Source organism: Oncorhynchus mykiss, chromosome 2, assembly GCF_013265735.2.
Source record: "Oncorhynchus mykiss isolate Arlee chromosome 2, USDA_OmykA_1.1, whole genome shotgun sequence".
In the NCBI taxonomy this organism is placed as follows: Eukaryota; Metazoa; Chordata; class Actinopteri; order Salmoniformes; family Salmonidae; genus Oncorhynchus; species Oncorhynchus mykiss.
The window spans coordinates 21,812,353-21,834,085 of record NC_048566.1 but is presented as its reverse complement, the minus strand read 5'-3'; the positions used below and the strand labels follow the sequence as shown (position 1 = coordinate 21,834,085).

General features: G+C 42.6%; 1 protein-coding gene across 1 annotated transcript; it reads right to left on the bottom strand.

Annotated features, from left to right (window-relative positions):
* Nucleotides 1–8,800: 8,800 nt before the first annotated feature.
* On the bottom strand, nucleotides 8,801–12,921 carry LOC110537735 (gastrula zinc finger protein XlCGF57.1). Its single transcript, XM_021624092.2, has 4 exons — nucleotides 12,832–12,921; nucleotides 10,774–11,153; nucleotides 10,599–10,674; nucleotides 8,801–10,344 (listed from the first exon to the last, which is right to left on the bottom strand). Exons 2-4 carry the CDS (start codon nucleotides 11,119–11,121, stop codon nucleotides 8,960–8,962), a joined length of 1,809 nt encoding a protein of 602 aa, XP_021479767.2. The 5' UTR covers nucleotides 11,122–11,153; nucleotides 12,832–12,921; the 3' UTR covers nucleotides 8,801–8,959.
* Nucleotides 12,922–21,733: the final 8,812 nt, after the last annotated feature.

The following is a 21,733-nucleotide window of genomic DNA, read 5'->3' as shown; positions in this document are numbered from 1 at the left end:
CACTACCAAAAAATGGTGATGAGAGAACACTAGAATCTATCCATCCTGCCCTGCCTATCCATCCTGTCCTGCCCTGCCTGTCTTCGAAAGCCAAGTCAACAAACAGGTCACTGACCATCTCGAATCCTACCGTACCTTCTCCGCTGTGCAATCTGGTTTCCGAGCCGGTCACGGGTGCACCTCAGCCACGCTCAAGGTACTACACGATATCACAACCGCCATCGATAAAAGACAGTACTGTGCAGCCGTCTTCATCGACCTTGCCAAGGCTTTCGTCTCTGTCAATCAACATATTCTTATCGGCAGACTCAGTAGCCTCGGTTTTTCTGATGACTGCCTTGCCTGGTTTACCAACTACTTTGCAGACAGAGTTCAGTGTGTCAAATCGGAGGGCATGCTGTCCGGGTCTCTGGCAGTCTCTATGGGGGTGCCACAGGGTTCAATTCTCGGGCTGACTCTTTTCTCTGTATATATCAATGATGTTGCTCTTGCTGCGGGCGATTCCCTGATCCACCTCTACGCAGACGACACCATTCTCTATACTTCCGGTCCGTCCTTGGACACTGTGCTATCTAACCTCCAAACAAGCTTCAATGCCATACAACACTCCTTCCGTGGCCTCCAACTGCTCTTAAACACTAGTAAAACCAAATGCATGCTTTACAACCGTTCACTGCCTGCACCCGCACGCCCGACTAGCATCACCACCCTGGATGGTTCCGACCTAGAATATGTGGACATCTATAAGTACCTAGGTGTCTGGCTAGACTGTAAACTCTCCTTCCAGACTCATATCAAACATCTCCAATCTAAAATCAAATCTAGAGTCGGCTTTCTATTCCGCAACAAAGCCTCCTTCACTCACGCTGCCAAACTTACCCTAGTAAAACTGACTATCCTACCGATCCTTGACTTTGGCGATGTCATCTACAAAATAGCTTCCAATACTCTACTCAGCAAACTGGATGCAGTTTATCACAGTGCCATCCGTTTTGTTACTAAAGCACCTTATACCACCCACCACTGCAACCTTTATGCTCTAGTCGGCTGGCCCTCGCTACATATTCATCGCCAGACCCACTGGCTCCAGGTCATCTACAAGTCCATGCTAGGTTAAGCTCCACCTTATCTCAGTTCACTGGTCACGATGGCAACACCCACCCATAGCAGGCGCTCCAGCAGGTGTATCTCACTGATCATCCCTAAAGCCAACACCTCATTTGGCCACCTTTCGTTCCAGTTCTCTGCTGCCTGTGACTGGAACGAATTGCAAAAATCGCTGAAGTTGGAGACTTTTATCTCCCTCACCAACTTCAAACATCTGCTATCTGAGCAGCTAAACGATCGCTGCAGCTACATAGTCTATCGGTAAATAGCCCACCCAATTTTACCTACCTCATCCCCAAACTGTTTATATTTATTTACTTTTCTGCTCTTTTGCACACCAATGATCTCTACCTGTACATTACCATCTGATCATTTATCACTCCAGTGTTAATCTGCAAAATTTTAATTATTCACCTACCCCCTCATACATTTTGCACACAATGTATATAGACTCTCTTTTTTTTCTACTGTGTTATTTATTGACTTGTTAATAGTTTACTCCTGTAACGGTTTTCTTGAGGTGAAGGAGAGGCGGACCAAAACGCAGCGTGGTTTCTATTCATGGTACTTTAATAAAGCAACTACACATGAACAAACTAACAAAACAAGAAATGTGGAAAAACCAAAACAGCCCTATCTGGTGCAAACACAGAGACAGGAACAATCACCCACAACCACACAGTGAAACCCAGGCTACCTAATAATGATTCTCAATCAGAGACAACTAATGACACCTGCCTCTGATTGAGAACCATACTAGGCCGAAACATAGAAATACCCAAATCATAGAAAAACAAACAGACTGCCCACCCCAACTCACGCCCTGACCATACTACATAATGACAAAACAAAGGAAATAAAGGTCAGAACGTGACAATCCATGTCTAACTCTGTGTTGTCTGTTCACACTGCTATGCTTTATCTTGGCCAGGTCGCAGTTGTAAATGAGAACTTGTTCTCAACTAGCCTACCTGGTTAAATAAAGGTGAAATAAAAATGACAAAATAAATTACAAACAGAGTGGACTAAGTTTTTAGATTTTATCCTTCGCCAAAGTTTGTTTAGAAGGCCGAATTGGGTTACGGACATGTTCAATCTCTCCCTATCCCAGTCTGCTGTCCCCACTTGCTTCAAAATGTCCACCATTGTTCCTGCACCCAAGAAAGCAAAGGTAATTTAATTAAATGACTATCGCCCATAGCACTCACTTCTGTCGTCATGAAGTGCTTGAGAGGCTAGTTAATGATCATATCACCTCTACCTTACCTGTCACCCTAGACCCACTTCAATGTGCTTATGTAACAGATGTATATCGTACTCTCCTTGCGTTGTTTTCTCCAAATAAATCACATCAGCCAGTGGTCCCAGTTGAGCATCATTTATTTCTGTTGCTGTTGTTAAATGGGAAACAGCACGTTAGTTGTGCAGGGCTTAACGATATTGATGGGTGTCGATGACAAAATCTGAAGCATGAAGACAACTGTGTTAGCAGTGGGCTTATGTGACCATTACATCAGTGTATGTTAGCTAACACACTTATTTACAGCAATCATATGCCAAAGCACATCCCAGAAAACCCCTCAATCCCTAACAGGTACCATATGCCCACACATGTATAAATCAGTAACGTACAGAAAACTTGTACACATTGTAAAATAGAAAACAGTATTCAGAACATGACCTACCCCTTACATCACATTTTCATACTGGGAAGGCTTGACGTTCGCGATCTCCCCCTATCTGCAAGCGGGGCCATACACAACACACCTTCTTTTCATCAGAGTTGAACTAACCATTAAGAATGCTTGAACATTAAATACACATTTCTTTAGAGGCAAGTGGAAACATAACCAACCCTGTTACACTTACCACCCCAATATATCCACAGAGGATGCAATCGCCATCGCACTGTCCTATCCCATCTGGACAAGAAGAATACCTATGTCAGAATGCTGTTCATTGTCTCTAGCTAAGCCTTCAACAGCATAGTACCGTCAAAGCTCATCATTAAGCTCGGGGCCCTGGGTCTGAACCCCGCCCTGTGCAACTGGGCCCAGGACTTCATGACAGGCTGCCCCCAGGTGGTGAAGGAATGAAACAACACTTCCACTTCGCTGATCCTCAACACAGGGACCCCACAAGGGTGCATGCTCAGCCCCCTCCTGTTCTCACTGTTCACTCATGACTGCGTGGCTACGCATGCCGACAACTCAATCATCAAGTTTGCATATGACACAACAGTAGTATGCCTGATTGCCAACAATGATGAGACAGCCGACAGGGAGGTGAGGGCCCTGGTGGAGTGGTGCCAGGAAAATAACCTCTCCCTCATTGTCAACAAAATTAAGAAGCTGATCGTGTACTTCAGGAAACAGCAGAGGGAGCACACTCCGATCCACATCGAAGGGACAGCAGTGGAGAAGGTGGAAAGCTCCAAGTTCCCAGGCGTACACATCACTAACATTCTGAAATGGTCCACCCACACAGACAGTGTGATGAAGAAGGGGCAACAGCGCCTCTTCAAATTCAGGAGGCTGAAGAAATTCAGCATGGCCCCTAAGACCAATAGAAACCTTTACAGATGCACAAATGAGAGCCTCCTATCAGGCTGTATCACCACCTGTACGGCAACTGCACCACCCTAAACCGCAGGGCTCTCCAGAGGGTGGTACGGTCTGCCCAACACATCACCGGGGCACACTGCATGCCCTCCAGGACACCAATAACACAGGAAGGCCAAAAATATCAAACAACATCAACCACCCGAGCCACGGCCTGTTCACCCAGCTATCATCCAGAGGGCGAGGTCAGTACAGGTGCATCAAAGCTGGGACCAAGAGACAGCTTCTATCTCAAGACTGTTTTATTTTAAGGGATGGATCAGCATTTATATTGCAGATAGATTGTTGCTTCCATCAATGTAATTGTCTGCACCATATATTTTGGGGGTAAATATATTCATATACAGTTGAAGTCGGAAGTTTACATACACCTTAGCCAAATACATTTAAACTCTGTTTTTCACAATTCCTGAAATTTAATCCTAGTAAACATTTCCTGTCTTAGGTCAGTTAGGATCACCACTTTATTTTAAGAATGTAAAATGTCAGAATAGTAGTAGAGATAATGATTATTTCAGCTTTGATTTCTTTCATCACATTCCCAGTGGGTCAGAAGTTTACATACACTCAATTAGTATTTGGTAGCATTGCCTTCAAATTGTTTAACTTGGGTCAAATGTTTTGGGTAGCCTTCCACATGCTTCCCACATGCTTCCTTAAGCCATTTTGCCACAACTTTGGAAGTATGCTTGGGGTCATTGTCAATTTGGAAGACCATTTGCGACCAAGCTTTAACTTCCTGACTGATGTCTTGAGATGTTGCTTCAATATATCCACATAATTCTCCTGCCTCATGATGTCATCTATTTTGTGAAGTGCACCAGTCCCTCCTGCAGCAAAGCACCCCCACAACATGATGCCACCCCCGTGCTTCACGGGATGGTGTTCTTCGGCTTGCAAGCCTCCCCCTTTTCCTCCAAACATAACGATGGTCATTACGGCCAAACAGTTCTATTTTTGTTTCATCAGACCAGAGGACATTTCTCCAAAAAGTACGATCTTTGTCCCCATGTGCAGTTGCAAACTTTAGTCTGGCTTTTTTATGGCGGTTTTGGAGCAGTGGCTTCTTCCTTGCTGAGCGGCCTTTCAGGTTATGTCGATATAGGACTCTTTTTACTGTGGATATAGATAATTTTGTACCTGTTTCCTCCAGCATCTTCACAAGTTCCTTTGCTGTTGTTCGGCGATTGATTTGCACTTTTCGCACCAAAGCACGTTCATCTCTAGGAGACAGAACGCGTCTCCTTCCTGAGCAGTTTGATGGCTGCGTGGTCCCATGGTGTTTATACTTGCGTACTATTATTTGTACAGATGAATGTGGTACCTTCAGGTGTTTGGAAATTGCTCCTAAGGATGACCCAGACTTGTGGAGGTATACCATTTTTTTCTGAGGTCTTCGCTGATTTCTTTTGATTTTCCCATGATGTCAAGCAAAGAGGCACTCAGTTTGAAGGTAGGCCTTGAAATACATCTACAGGTACACCTCCAATTGACTCAAAGGATGTCAATTAGCCTATCAGAAGCTTCTAAAGCCATGACATCATTTCAGGAATTTTTCAAGCTGTTTAAAGGCACAGTCAACTTAGTGTATGTAAACTTTTGACCCACTGGAATTGTGATGCAGTGAATTAAAAGTGAAATAATCTGTCTGTAAACAATAGTTGGAAAAATGACTTGTGTCATGCACAAAGTAGACTTGCCAAAAGTCTGTTAGCAATAAATTTGTGGAGTGGTTGAAAAACGAGTTTTAATGACTCCTAACTGTATGTGAACCTAACTCTATGTAAACTCCGACTCCTAACTGTATGTGAACCTAACTCTATGTAAACTCCGACTCCTAACTGTATGTGAACCTAACTCTATGTAAACTCCGACTTCAACTCTATTTTATGTCGGAAAGAGTCAGTTATACATTTCTGTCCTAGTTATAAACAAGTTATCATCTAGTAGGCTTCACCACTTACCAGAATAAGACACGCATTTAAATTCTATTAATCAAAATATATGTTTGCAAATGTAACATGATGATTGAGTGTCTATATAGCTGTACCATAATATTTGCATTGCTACTAAGTAAACCTCCAATTGGTCCCCCCTATTCCACCCACTAAAATCCCTCCTCATCCCGAGTTGGGTTGTCATCCCAATGCCCGGCAGACCACCCTCGACCCCCCGGATCCCATAGCCCCGGAGAAACCGGGAACCATCCTTCCAGAACAGAAGTAGATCAACTGCCAAATGCATTTCCATCGCCCTCACCTCGATTTATATTATATATAATTAGCTGTTAATGTTTGTAGTAATGTAGGCAATTTATGCAAAGGATTTTTACCTCTCACCAGTCTCGCCATTACCAAAATTACATTATGGCAAGCAATTATTATATTAGCAAACAACTATTGTGAATCTTCCTATATTGTCCCTAACATCTTTTACTCCCTCGCAACAGTTGTGGGATACACACACACACACTCATACACATTCAACCCCTTTCCCCCACAACAACCATAGACTCAGATTCTCAACAGTTGCACCATCCAGAGCCCAAATCAAAAAAGGTCTTGATTTACAAATGCATATACAGTTGCAGCTGTATGAGAAGGCCTGCAAAACTGTATAAAAAAAAGGGTCAGAAATGGGGAGATTTGATTAACCATTGTCATGTTCTAGATGATGGAGGTCAGATATACCCCATAGACCATATTCCCAAGCATCTCTATGCAGACTGTTAAATAGCCATCACTAGCTGGCTACCACCCGACTACTCAGTCCTGCACCTTAGAGGCTGCTGCCCTAAATACATAGACATGGAATCACTGGCCACTTTAATAATGGAACACTTGTCACCTTAATAATGTTTACATACTGCTTTACTCGTTTCAAATGTATATACCCTATTCTATTCTACTATATTTTAGTTAATGGCACTCCGACATTGCTCGTGCTAATATTTATGCATTTCTTAATTCCATTATTTTACTTTTAGATATGTGCATTGTTGTGAATTGTTAGATATTAATTCACTGTTGGAGCTCGGAACACAAGCATTTCGCTACACCCGCAATAACATCTGTTAAATATACTCTACCGTTCAAAAGTTTGGGGTCACTTAGAAATGTCTTTGTTTTGAAAGAAAAACACATTTTTTTGTCCATTAAAATAACATTAAATTGATCTGAAATACAGTGTAGACATTGTCAATGTTGTAAATGACTATTGTAGCTGGAAACGGCTGATTTTTAATGGATATCTACATAGGTGTACAGAGGCCCATTATCAGCATCCATCACTCCTGTGTTTCAATGGCACGTTGTGTTAGCTAATCCAAGTTTATAATTTTAAAAGTCTAATTGATCATTAGAAAATACTTTTGCAATTATGTTAGCACAGCTGAAAACTGTAGTGCTGATTATAGAAGCAATAAAACTGTCAGTCTTTAGACTAGTTGAGTATCTGGAGCATCAGAAATTGTGGGTTCGATTACAGACTCAAAATGGCCAGAAACAAACTCGTCAGTCTATTCATGTTCTGAGAAATGAAGGCTATTCCATGCGAGAAGTTGCCAAGAAACTGAAGATTTCGTACAACGCTGTGTACTACTGCCTTCACAGAACAGCGCAAACGGTCTCTAACCAGAATAGAAAGAGGAGTGGGAGGCCCCGGTTTTACACTCCTTGTTTGTTGAAACAATGAACAAACGCCACCTGCTGGAGAAAGACCGAGTTTCTGCGAGTTATGCCTTCCTCTTCCTTTTTGTTAATCAGTGGTCTCACGCCGAGGCAGCTCGGTTCCAAATCGAATGCAATCTACTTTCAGCAGGTGCAAAACACGACTACACGCTTGCCTGGGAAAGATTGATCGAACCCCCTCATTGAAAACGACATAAATTAACTATTTCGAGTTAGTTATAAATGGGCGCGTTCGACATTGCAGCCGACTTTAAATGCAAGTCGAGACTGACTGATCAACAAATCACCTTGCATCATTAACCCTTTAACAAGCACACCAATTAATATATATATATATATATATATATTTATATTTATTAGTCTAATGCACTGTTGGCACATTGTGTCAGCTTCTTCAACCACAAGACCTACAACCCACAGCCTTGTTGCCCTAGGTCTGGGATTTCAGAGACTAGGGGATGTTCTCATTTGAACAAAAGGCTGTCCTCTCCTCGAATACTCTGTCCTCCGTGACCCAGAAACCGATAAGTGGTCGAGTGTCAATATGTTAGTAGGTGAACTGAGAAGTGTCCTTGCACCCTCATGTCAAGGAAGCACAAGATTATCCTACCCGAGTCCTTTGCGGGAGGGGCTACACCCCAATTTAAATCAGCTGTTCTTAACAGAGAAAAGCAGGCACGTATTTAAAAACGACATGCTACTTATCCTTTTATTCATAAAACTATCTAAATTACTTTGTACTACTTTAAACATTTAATTTGCATGTGAAGGAGTCTTCATACATGTGCATTTGTTTCCACATTTCCTCGCCTCCTCTCTTTGATGACCTTTGATTAGCTAGGCTAATTGAGAATGTCCCTAGGTCCACAATGTGACTATCAAAATGTGGGAATGATAGTGTAGCCTGAAAGCCAATCTATGCTTGATCCACAAATGTGGTCGAAGGTGTGACACAATTGCGAAGCCTCCGGAGGCATGCAGAGGCCAAATCAAGCTCCGTACCACATCACTGTGCGCCTCTCACATTTTGTAACAATGCAGAGGGCACTGTATAGCTCATCATTGGCATGATTGGTTGATGATAAGTGGGGGCAGGAGGTCCTGTATAAACATTGTTCTGGCTACTGTGGCGGCTGCATCTCAGTAAGTGCTATATGGTCACAGCAGATGGCAGATTTACCATGCAGAGCCTTTAAGAGCTTAAATCAATCCTCTTCAATAGCTTGCATTTCATAATATGCAGTCAGACATGCTGCAATATCAAAACCAGCCAGTGCAGGCCAATGTATACTGGGAGACTGAAATGTGGGATATGACTCTCTTATTGGCTACACACGCCTCCAACTCAATCAACAAGTTTGCATACACAAAAAACACCAGAACTACATAACAGGCGTGCCATCTCTCACAGACTATAGAGGCCTTTATTGGCATTACCACAACAGAGTCAGGCACAAAACCATCTTCTGTACATCACTGTTCCCTTATTGAATCACTACAACAAGAGTAAAATACTATTTATATACATTCTAATTTCATCATTCAGTGACATCTAGGCAGGTGACCAGAGAGGTGGTGGGTGCGAGTGAAGGTGCGATGGCAACGGGGGCAGGAGTATGGTCTCTCCCCAGTGTGGGTCCTCATGTGAATTTTAAGGTGGTTGGCCAAGCGGAATCTCTTGTCACACTCTTGGCAGGGATATGGCCGTGAGTTATTGTGGATCCTCATGTGTCTGGTCAGATCAGCAGAACAGATAAACCGTCGGTGGCATTCAGAACATTCAAATGGCCTCTCCCCAGTGTGGATGCGCTTGTGTTTGGTCAGATCTCCAGACTGAGTGAAGCTTTTACCGCACTCGGTACAGGTGTATGGTTTCTCACCTGTGTGAGTGCGCTGGTGGTTCTTCAGGTGTTCATGTCGGAAAAATGTCTTGTCACACACTGTGCAATGGAAAGGCCTCTCCCCAGTGTGTGTGCGCTGGTGGGTTTTCAATGCTGCACTGTTTATGAACTTCAGCCCACAAACCCCACAATGGTAGTTCCTTTCATTGTTGTGGATCTTCAGATGCAACTTCAGATAATTTCTGTAAGCAAAGTCTTTACCACACACAGTACACTTGAAAGGTCTCTCCCCTGAGTGTGTGCGCAGGTGAAGATTCAGACAGTCCTTGTATGCAAACCGCTTGTCACATTTGGAGCAGGAGAAAGACTTCTCGCCAGAGTGAATAGTCATGTGAACTCGGAGGCGCCCCATCCTGGCAAAATCCTTTCCACAATCCTGGCATTTGAATGGCTTGACCCCCGAGTGTATCATCATGTGTTTGCAATGACTGCTGGCTTCTGAGAAGCTCTTGCCACACTCCTTACAGACGTAGGGCTTCTCGCCGGTGTGTGTGCGCATGTGAATGCGCAGATTCCGAGGACTAGAGTAGCTTTTGCCACACTCTGAGCATGGCATGCCAATGTTCAGACAGACAGGGCCATTCTCAAGCTTAGTGTCCTCAGGCTTGTGACACTGGTGAGGCCCCAGTCCCCAGCAATTCTTGAAGCTCTTTCCACAGTCAGCGCAACTGAGGTACCCATCGGTGAAAGCGACAGACATTTTGTGCCAAACCTTGCAGTGAGTATGCAGTCTGGCTATGTACTGGAAGCTGCGGGCACAATAGGGGCAGGGGTGGAGTTTTCTCAGAGAGGGAGAGGGGTGGGCCTGACGGGTGTGGACGTGTAGCTGCCGTGGGGTATGGAACATGCAGCTACAGTGGGGACAGCTGTGTGTGGGGGCATACACGGTTTTACTCTTTGAGACGTGGCCTTTCAGCATGGCCAGGTACTGCTTCGGGTGTTTGGTCTTGATGTGATTCTCCAGGAAGTAACAGTCAGTGAAGGAAATGGTGCAGTGTGGACAAGGAAAGAACTGAGAAGTAGATACTGAGGAAGAGGGAGGGACAGAGCAGTGGAAGGATGGTAGAAAGAGTGAGAAGAAAGCGATGTAAGGAGGAAACAGAACACAAATGTGATTTCTTACATTAACTCATTCAACAATAAAATACTTGAGTAAATATCTTTGCTGAATATTAATTTCAAAGTTTGCAAAATTAATGTTCAAGTGATGTTCAAGTAATCCCATCATCCATTTCAAATGCAGTGTTGAGGGTGAACTGGATGTATGAACTATGCCTTACCTCCATCTGTCTCGTCTGGGTTTTCCTCCTTCACCAAACACACTTTAGTGTCTCGCAGAAGAGTCTTAACCACCACCTTATGGATTAGAAAGATGAAGAAACCACAGTATGCATGAACCAAAAGTCGAAACACTTATCTAGTTACTAACTGTCACATGTTGGGAACTCTTCTTACATTAGACAATCTTGTTAGCATCACCATAGGACTCCTTGATATCTGGCTACACCCGGTCATTGGATTGGATGTATTTTGATGTTTGATGTGCTTCTTCTGGAAGGAAGGAACTGAACGGTTTTGTTCCTCTCCCATTCCCTGCTGTTCAAAGTCTGTTGGTTCCTCTTTGATTTGGATGGAGCTGATACAAACTCCTTTAGTAATGTAGGGTGCTTGACTAATGTCTGGTTCTTCTCTATTGCAGTCAACATCATCTGACTGTCTTCCACACACTGTTTTGATGGGGTCTCGATGTTGTTTAGACATCTTAGTTTGGTTGTGTTGCTTTTTCCCAGGTTTGCTCTTCATCTTGTTGACTGGAGTGCTTCTTCATTTGAATTCTGTGGGGAAAAGAGCAGGTTTTATTGAGCATCACACTTAGAGAGCTATACCAGGCAGGGATCATACTAATATCAAACCAGGGTCTGTAGTGACGCCTCTAGCACTAAGATGCAGTGCCTTAGACTGCTGTGCCACTCATGATCCCTAAACTAACTAGCTAATGTCTTGAGCTGCTAGGATTTGTATTTCATTAGGATGCCCATTAGCTAAAGCAGTAGCTACTCTTACTGGGGTCCACACAAAACATGACATATTACATAACATTCATCGATTAGGTACAGCATAAGGACAGAACATACACTTTAAATTAGAATACACACTTTTATACATTTAAGCCTTGGCATTCCATGCATTATATAGTCATTATAATGGCAATACTGCAGCCATTCATTTCCCATACATTGCCATCCTTTGCTCTACCGTTAAAATCGCTTTGTCTAAAAGCCGATTTATGCGGTCAGAGGCTCCATATGGATGGTGTGAAGCAAATGGATGGCGTCTCCCAAATGTTGTAACAATGTGGAGGGCTCCATTTAGCTCCTCCGCATTGACATGATTGGGTCACGGTAGGTAGGGTTGGGAGATCCTGTATAAACACAAATTCATTCCTTGGCAACTGCCTTTACAACAGATCTGCGCTGCTTGACAAAGTGCAATAAGTATAAATGCCCTGACTTCTGCAGAGGCTTATCGCCGTAAATGCTGCACGGCCAATGCAAACATCAGATTGACCACGTAGCACCTTTAAACAAGTCAGGATATCATAATCTCGCAGCATCCTTGAACTCTGATATAATAATCTCACAGCAGAAATTGTTTTGTAAACACCAGATAGAATCTCAGAACATCAGGGGTGTAGTCATTAGTCCAACCACGAGTTTCTATTGGACAAATTCAGATAGGTCCCTCCCCGTTTCGTTCCTTTTGCTTCCGTTAAAGAAACGTTTTGCAACAGAATCAGCTAATGAATAGCCCCTGGAACCATCCTGTCCTTGGTTCTTCCGTTTGACGTCAATCTTATGTATTCGTGTGATTCATAGATGCTACTGAATGCAAGTGCAACCAGATGGGGAGAGGCAATGCAAGAGGGTGTACTCTGCCCAAAATCTGTCCACGTTAAGCAGATCATTAATTATGTATGGCGTTTTTGTATGGGGTCGGGGCAATGAGAGTGTCGAATTAAGTCAAGATAAAAAAGTAAATGCTATTGTAATACGTGCGGCTTATTTGATATAATAGAAGTTTGGTAATGCTTAGGTTATTACGAGTGTACTGATATAAGTGTGATGCACTGACATCCCGGCAACTTTGAGAAAATCACTTTATACTAGAGCTGTCCCTGTTGAAATTCAAGACGGTCTACAGGCGTTGGACGTTAACACCCCTCATAGAATATTCAAAAAACGAGATGTATCCACCTATCTAAAGAAAGCAATAGGGGGGACCTCGCCGTTGTCCTTTGTTGACAACGAATCCCCATTGTTAGGGCGGAGACACACGCATCTCGTCATTATATCCAGTATCTTTGGTGCAACACACGACAACGAAAATGCAATAATCACAGAAGTCGTTAACGAGTAGTCTTGTCTTTGTTGATAAGAACAATACAACAAAGGCTAACATATTTTATATCTCGTAAATGCTCAATGATAGAAGGGCAAACACAGCCTCGCCTACCTTTGTCGACGCCATAAAAACGCTGCACTTCCTAGTTTATGTCCTTAAAGTGCCTACTAAACCTGGCCTTGACCAATCAGGTAATGGATCCTCGATATGCCGCGATTTGGAGGCGGTTTATTGATGTGGATTCTTAAAGCAATATCCCTAAAAAATAAATAATACTGGAAATGTGTGGTATGTTTCTCATAATAAAAATAGGTATTTTATTGCAATAATAACAGGCCTCTTCTGCTGTCAGAATGTGGGAATGATACTGTACAGCATTGGTTCCCAACCGTTTTTAGTTACTGTACCACCAACTAAATTTAGCTTTGCTTGGAGTACCCTTGAAGTATCCCATGTGCATTTTACCAGTAGGCCTATAGTCTCATAAGTCTATGAGTTTTCAGGCTAGTACCCCTGGTTGGGAACCAATGCTGTACAGGACAAAGGTGATATCAACACCACTGCAGGCCAATGATGGTTCTTATCCATGGACTGGTACAAATCAGTTAATGACAGGATGGGTGGTTCTCTGTTCAAGTAGGAACCCTGTTAATCCATGCACATAGTGTAGATCAGAGGAGGCTGGTGGGAAGAGCTATTGGAGGACAGAATCATTGTAATGGCTGGAATGGAACAGGGGAGGGGCAGGTTTCTGGGGACAGGCAGAGAGGTGGGCCTGGCGGGTGTGAATGTCTAGCTGTCGTGGTGTATGGAACATGCAGCTACAGTGGGGACAGGCAGAGAGGTGGGCCTGGCGGGTGTGGATGTCTAGCTGTCGTGGTGTATGGAACATGCAGCTACAGTGGGGACAGGCAGAGAGGTGGGCCTGGCGGGTGTGGATGTCTAGCTGTCGTGGTGTATGGAACATGCAGCTACAGTGGGGACAGGCAGAGAGGTGGGCCTGGCGGGTGTGGATGTCTAGCTGTCGTGGTGTATGGAACATGCAGCTACAGTGGGGACAGGCAGAGAGGTGGGCCTGGCGGGTGTGGATGTCTAGCTGTCGTGGTGTATGGAACATGCAGCTACAGTGGGGACAGCTGTGTGTGGGGCCGTACACTCTTTTACTCTTTGAGACTTGGCTTCTCAACATGGCCAGGTACTGCTTCTGGTGTTTGGTCTTGATGTGGTTCTCCAGGAAGTAACAGTCAGTAAAGGAGATGGTGCAGTGTGGACAAGGAAAGAACTGAGGAGACAAGACTGAGGAAGGACAGAGATGGGTGGGAGGAACGAAGGTAAAGAAGGGTATGATGAGAGGGGAGAAAGGGAACAGACAATGGGAAATGTAATTTCTCTCGTAAAAAAAACCCTTGCTGACATTTAGTTCACCTTCAGTAATTTAATCCTGTGAGACACAAGGATCTGTTTTTGCAACACCTAAAAAAATCCTCTAATTCAGAAAGTTTCTTGTCTTCTTTTTTTCTACATAGTCACTGCATCTTGGAGATGACAGTATACAACAACGTTTTTAAGAGATACATCTGGGTGGTCCCGAGCGATTCACCGAAATGTGAAAACAAAAAAACAACAACAACTAAATGACCAACATCAGTTCAATTATTCTAATTCAATTATTGTTTTTGAAATATGAGCTCAATGCACAGATTGCAGTTTCTCTAGAGATGAATCAGATCAAGCCCAAACTGTGCAATTAGTATGGAGTTGTAGTTTCCAAATAGTCTACATAGTTTTGCAGAGAAAACATGGTAATTAACTACAATGACCATAATCCATTGCATGCCTACTTGTCCGGTACTTTTCTTCTACGCCTGCTACGTAAAAGAGAGAAGAATGCACAATCGAGAAGGATGGAGAGCAGTTGCTTCGAGAGGTTTCTTTACATGAACAGTGTCTCTCAGAAGAGTCTTAACCACCACTTTATGGATTAGAAAGATGAAGAAAACAGTATGCATTAACCAACAGTCTAAACACTCTTGTCTAGTTATTAACTATCACATGTTTGGAAAGACTACTAACTCTTCTTATCTTAGACAATCTTGTTAGCATCACTAGAGGACTCCATGATATTTCACTACACCGGGTCGGTTGGTTGGATGCAGTTTGATGTTGCTTGACATGCTTCTTCAGCAAGAAAAGTTTGGAACGGTCACCTATTTCCTTCTGCTCAAAGTTTCTTGGTTCATTTTTTAATTTGGATGGAATTCAAAGTAACCCCATTCATTTTGAACTGTTTAGTCCTCTTGGTTATGTTAACTTTTTCCAGGTGTGTTCTCATAGAAGCTTTTCTTAGGTCTCTCTTGTCACAATGTGTGCTTTTTGTCCTATATTATCAATCTACACACAATACCCCATAATGACTAAGCAAAAACAGGTTTTTAGACATTTTTGCAAATATATTACAAATAAAAAACGGAAATATCACATTTACAGAAGTATTCAAACCCTTTGCGATGAGAGGCAAAATTTAGCTCATGTGCATCCTGTTTCCATTGATCATCCTTGAAATGCTTCTACAACTTGATTGGAGTTCACCTGTGGTAAATTCAATTGATGGTACATGATTTGGGAAGGTCAGTACAGGTGCATCAAAGCTGGGACAGAGAGAATGAAAAATAGCTTCTCTCAAGGCCATCAGACTGTTAAACAGCCATCACTAACTGCCTACATACAGACTTGATTATTAATGCCACTTTAATAATGATTAAGGGTTGGGGAATTTTTATTTTTTATTTTACCTTTATTTAACTAGGCAAGTCAGTTAAGAACAAATTCTTGTTTACAATGACGGCCTAGGAACAGTGGGTTAACTGCCTGTTCAGGGGCAGAACGACAGATTTGTACCTTGTCAGCTCGGGGGTTTGAACTTGCAACCTTCCGGCTACTAGTCCAACGCTCTAACCACTAGGCTACCCCTATTCAGAGGTGGAAACTTTTTGTGGGAATTAACAGGAATATATGGGAATTAACGGAAATATAAGTAAATTAATATTAATACCATTTCAATGTAGATGTTTTTTGCATTGGATATATTTACCATATCATATGGAGACAGGAACATAAACCTTTTACCTGATAAGCAGACAGAATTGCAAATGATAAATCATTCCAATAGAAAAAAAAAGAAAAAAAATGTTACGAATTGAACTTTAATTTAATTAAATGAGTTGACGCGCTAGTGGCGTTTCAATCGGTGACGTCACTTGCTTTGAGACCTTGAAGTAGTGGTTACCCTTGCTCTGCAAGGGCCGCGGCTTTTGTGGAGCGAAGGACGATGCTTTGAGGGTGACTGTTGACGTGTGCAGAGCGTCCCTGGTTCGCGCCCAGGTCGGGGCGAGGGGACGGACGTAAAGTCTATACTGTAACATTGGCATGACTGCCATATTGCATCTCCATTCTAAAGCCCTTGCTTGGAAGTGTACTTCGCCAGACTGCCCAGAACCTTGCCCTCATCCAGGCCAAGGTTGAGAGACACGGTAGTGATGACACCATAGGCCTTGTTGATCTCTGCAGCAGATGATGCTCTTGGGGTTCTCTTGGGATACTTGGGGTTCAACTTGTACACTGCGGCATGTATGGGCTTCAAGCAGAAGTCTTCACGCTTTTTGATGTATTTCAGAACTGCAGTTTCCTCTGCTTGGAGCAGCAGTGAAGTGGGCAGGGCAGTACGGATTTCTTCTCTTACATATGCAAGCAGATTCTGAACATAAGACAGGATGGCATTGTCTCCCTCAATCCGTGCAATGGCTACTGCTATAGGTTTCAGGCTGCTTACCACTCTCTCCCAAAATAGATCATCCAGGAGGATCCTCGATGGGGCTGTCCATATCGGCAGACTGTGATATGGCCATTTCTTGAGAAACTCCTCCCCCTCCAGAAGACTGTCAAACATGATGACAACACCACCCCAACGGGTGTTGCTGGGCAGCTTCAATGTGGTGCTCTTATTCTTCTCACTTTGCTTGGTGAGGTAGATTGCTGCTGTAACTTGATGACCCTACACATACCTAACCATTTCCTTGGCTCTTTTGTAGAGTGTATCCATTGTTTTCAGTAACACAATGTCCTTGAGGAGCAGATTCAATACATGAGCAGCATAGCCACTGGGTGTAATGTGAGGGTAGGACTCCTCCACTTTAGAAAAAGCGGCCTTCATGTTTGCAGCATTGTCTGTTACCAGCGCAAATACCTTCTGTGGTCCAAGGTCATTGATGACTGCCTTCAGCGGCAGGGTAACCTAGTGGTTAGAGAGTTGGACTAGTTACCGAAAGGTTGCAAGTTCAAATCCCCGAGCTGACAAGGTACAAATCTGTCGTTCTGCCCCTGAACAGGCAGTTAACCCACTGTTCCTAGGCCGTCATTGAAAATAAGAATTTGTTCTTAACTGACTTGCCTAGAAGGTAAAATAAATAAAACATCTGCAATGTAGAGACTAGTGTGTCTGTTGTCCCTTGTGTCTGTGCTCTTGTAGAATACTGGTTGAGGGGTAGAGATGATATAGCTAATTATTCCTTGCCACGTACATTCAACCACCCATCAGAGATGATTGCTACACAGTCTGCTTTGTCTATGATTTGCTTGACCTTCACCTGAACTCTGGTTGGAGGGGTGTATGCTGGGCGAAGTACATTTAGAAATCTCTTCCAATACACATTGCCTGTGAGCATCAGAGGTGAACCAGTTGTATACACAGCTTGAACAAGACATTCAACAGCATCTCTCTGACCACGTTCCTCCATTGAGTAAAAAAACTTCTGATTCCAGGAGGACCATGAGCTGTTGCTATTGATAAGGTGTCTGAGTTATCATTTTCACCTCTACTAGAAGTAGAGGGACTTTGGTCAGAGGTTGCTTGTTGTGAGCGCTGAGGGAACTTTATGCACTTGGCCAGATGATTCTGCATCTTTGATGCATTATTCACATATGATTTGTCACAGTATTTACAAATGTACACAGCTTTTCCTTCTACATTAGCTGCAGTGAAATGTCTCCACACATCAGATAGTGCCCGTGGCATTTTCCTGTAAAGATGAGAAAAAAAAAGAAAAAAAAAATACAATTCCATGTACAGATAAATAGTGAAGCAGTTAGATTAAACAACCCACACGTTAACAAGTTAGAAATATGAACACACTTTGCTGTAGGCTACTATTTACTAGTTATTAACAAAAAAATAATGTATATCATATAAAATATATCCCCTCACCTAGTATTGTAATCAAAACTTACCAGAAAGCATGTAGTCCTTGGCTCAGACAGTGTAGTAGTGTGGGCTCAATAGCATCTCATTAGTGTGCAATATCTTGAGGATCAGCTGTACATATGATGGGAGAGTGCACTGCACATGTGATGGAAGAACACACTGTGCATGCAGAGGGTTGTCATTCCATTGAATTGGGGATAGATTAACCAAAATATGCCACAAGACCTAGAATTGCCTTATGTGTTTCCCACAAAAAAAAGGTTCACAGTTATAAGCTAACTTTTTTGATGAATTTAAGCAAAATTCCCCAAATTCCTGGGCTTAACTTCACATGGAAAATTTCTGGAAAGTTTCCGACCCTTTGCAACCCTAATAATGATGTTTACATATCTTGCACTACTCATCCCAGATGTACAGTTGAAGTCGGAAGTTTACATACACCTTAGCAAAATACATTTAAACTCTGTTTTTCACAATTACTGACAATTAATCCTAGTAAAAAGTTCCTGTCTTAGGTCAGTTAGGATCACCACTTTATATTAAGGATGTTAAATGTCAGAATAATAGTAGAGAATGATTTATTTCAGCTTTTATTTCTTTCATCACATTCAAAGGGGGTCAGAAGTTTACATAGACTCAATTAGTATTTGGTAGTGTAGCCGGTGCTATACTGCACCGCTGTAACTCTGCGTTGTGTGTGGTTGATTGAGACTATAAACGTGGACTTTGGAGATCAGGTAGTTTTAATCAAGCAGAACTGACTCTGCATCCAAAAGGAAATAAAACATTTGTAGAGCACATATGTTCTGAGAATCGTCGCCTCTTTCTCTCTCAGTGCATCAAAATGATTTTCGAATGCAAAAATTAATACACTCTCTCCTTATTATACAGAACATATTTTACATTTGTAAAACCACCTACCTGCATCCAAAAGGAAATAAAACATTTGTAGAGCACATATGTTCTGAGAATTGTCGCCTCATTCTACAACAGATGCACAATAGGAGGGACTGGGATGATTCGAGGAGCTAGCCATCGTTCACACATACAATAGCCTGCTAATACCTTGGCTAGCTATTAACCACATGTTGAATTCAGAATATTGACATCATCCTAAAAAGTACAATTACAAGTGCATCTTAACAATACCATCCACTTATGAGTAACCTCTAAATATACATCATTATTCATGAACAAAACACTGTGTGTATGACTTTGTACTTAAAATAATCAAACTTTTCTGAAGACAGAAAAAGCGTGCCTACCTCTCATAGTGCAAAACGTACACTCCCCTTCTCCCAGGATGCAGGCTTGCATAACAAATCAACACAACATATTGATTATATGAACCTAGTGAAATTCACATAGTACTTTAACAACTGTTACAGTAGCATTGCCTTTAAATTGTTTAACTTGGGTCAAACGTTTCGGGTAGCCTTCTACACGCTTCCCACAATAAGTTGGGTGAATGTTGGCCCATTCCCCCTGAAAGAGCTGGTGTAACGGAGCCTCCTTGCTCGCACACGCTTTTTCAGTTCTGCCCACACATTTTTTATGGGATTGAGGTCAGGGCTTTGTTGTCCTTAAGCCATTTTGCCACTTTGGAAGTATGCTTGGGGTCATGGTCTATTTGGAAGACCCATTTGCGACCAAGCTTTAACTTCCTGACTGAGGTCTTGAAATGTTGCTTCAATATATCCACATAAATGTCCTACCTCATGATGCCATCTATTTTGTGAAGTGCACCAGTCCCTCCTGCAGCAAAGCACCCCCACAACATGATTCTGCCACCCCGTGCTTCACGGTCGGGATGGTGTTCTTCGGCTTGCAAGCTTCCCTCTTTTTCCTCCAAACATAACGATGGTCATTATGGCCAAACAGTTCTATTTTTGTCTCATCAGACCAGAGGACATTTCTCCAGAAAGTACGATCTTTGTCCCCATGTGCAGTTGCAAACCGTAGTGTTTTTTTTTATGGCGGTTTTGGAGCAGTGGCTTCTTCCGTACTGAGCGGCCTTTCAGGTTGTGTCGATATGGGACCTGTTTTACTGTGGATATAGATATTTTTGTACCTGTTTCCTCCAGCATCTTCACAAGGTCCTTTGCTGTTTTTCGGCGATTGATTTGCACTTTGCGCACCAAAGTACGTTCATCTCTAGGAGACAGAACGCGTCTCCTTCCTAAGCGGTATGACGGCTGCGTGATCCCATGTTGTTTATACTTGCATACTATTGTTTTTACAGATGAACGTGGTACCTTCAGGTGTTTGGAAATTGCTCCCAAGGATGAACCAGACTTGTGGAGGCCTACATATTTTTCCATGATGTCAAGAAAAGAGGCACTCAGTTTGAAGGTAGGCCTTGAAATAGTTCCACAGCTACACCTCAAATTATGTCAATTAGCCTATCAGAAGCTTCTAAAGCCATGACATAATTTTCTGGAATTTTCCAAACTGTTTAAAGACACAGTCAACTTAGTGTATGTGAACTTCTGACCCACTGGAATTGTGATACAGTGAATTTATAAGTGAAATAATCTGTAAACAATTGTTGGAAAAATTACTTGTCATGCTCAAAGTAGATGTCCTAATCTACTTGCCAAAACGATAGTTTGTTAACAAGAAAATTGTGGAGTGGTTGAAAAAACGAGTTTATGACTTAAGTCTACGCCGGTTGGTCATGGCCCATCCACATATATATTTTTAAACATATTCTTATTCCATCCCTTTAGTTAGATTTGTGTGTATTAGGTAGTTGTGGAATTGTTAGATTACTTGTTAGATATTACTACACTGTTGGAACTAGAAGCACAAGAATTTTGCTCCACTCGCAATATCTGCTAACCATGTGTATGTGACCAATAAAATTTTCTTTTATTTATATAAGGTTCCACAGTTGACAGCGCATGTCAGAGCAAAAACCAAGCCCTGATGTGGAAGGAATTGTCCGTAGTTCCGACAGGATTGTATCAAGGCACAGATCTGGGTATGGGTACCAAAAAATGTCTGCAGCGACCCTAAGCACACAGCCAAGACAACGCCCAGGAGTGGTTTTGCGACAAGTCTTTGAATGTCCTTGAGTGGCCCAGCCGGAACCCGGACTTGAACCCGACCTAACATATCTGGAGACCTAAAAATAGCTGTGCAACGATGCGCCCCAAACAACCGGACACAGCTTGAAACCACTTGAGAGGATCTGCAGAGAAGAATGGGAGAAATTCCCCAAATACAGGTGTGCCAAGCTTGTAGCGTCATACCCAAGACTGAAGGCTGTAATCGCTGCCAAAGATGCTTCAACAAAGTATTGAGTAAAGGGTCTGAATACATATGTATATGTGATTACATTTTCTCTCTTTGCAAACATTTCTAAAAACCTTTTTTACTTTGTGGTTATGGGGTAGTGTTTAAATTGAGGAAAAACTATTTCAGACATTTTATAAGGCTGTAAAGTAAATGTGGAAAAAGTGAATGAGTCCAAATACTTTCCTGAATGCACTGTATATACATACAAACACACAGAGAAAGAATACTACATGCTTGTCAACCATGTATAAATGTTTGGTAATGTAATAAAAATCACAACCAGTGCAGAGTTCGAGTAGCGCAGTGGTCTAAGGCACTGCATGTCAGGGCAAGAGATGCATCACTACAGACCCTGGTTCGATACCAGGCTGTATCAAACCAGCCGTGAGCGGGAGTCCCATAGGGCGGCGTACAATTGGCCAGCATTGTCCGGGTTAGGGGAGAGTTTGGCCGTCA

Bases quoted from the DNA above. Each gene is read 5' to 3' on its own strand.
- LOC110537735 (XM_021624092.2), bottom strand. From the start codon at position 11,121: ATGAAGAGCAAACCTGGGAAAAAGCAACACAACCAAACTAAGATGTCT. The intron at 10,675-10,773 runs GTAAGAAGAGTT...CTAATCCATAAG, and splicing joins TGCTAACAAGATTGTCTAAT to GTGGTGGTTAAGACTCTTCT. The intron at 10,345-10,598 runs GTAAGGCATAGT...CCTCTTCCTCAG, and splicing joins CCCAGACGAGACAGATGGAG to TATCTACTTCTCAGTTCTTT.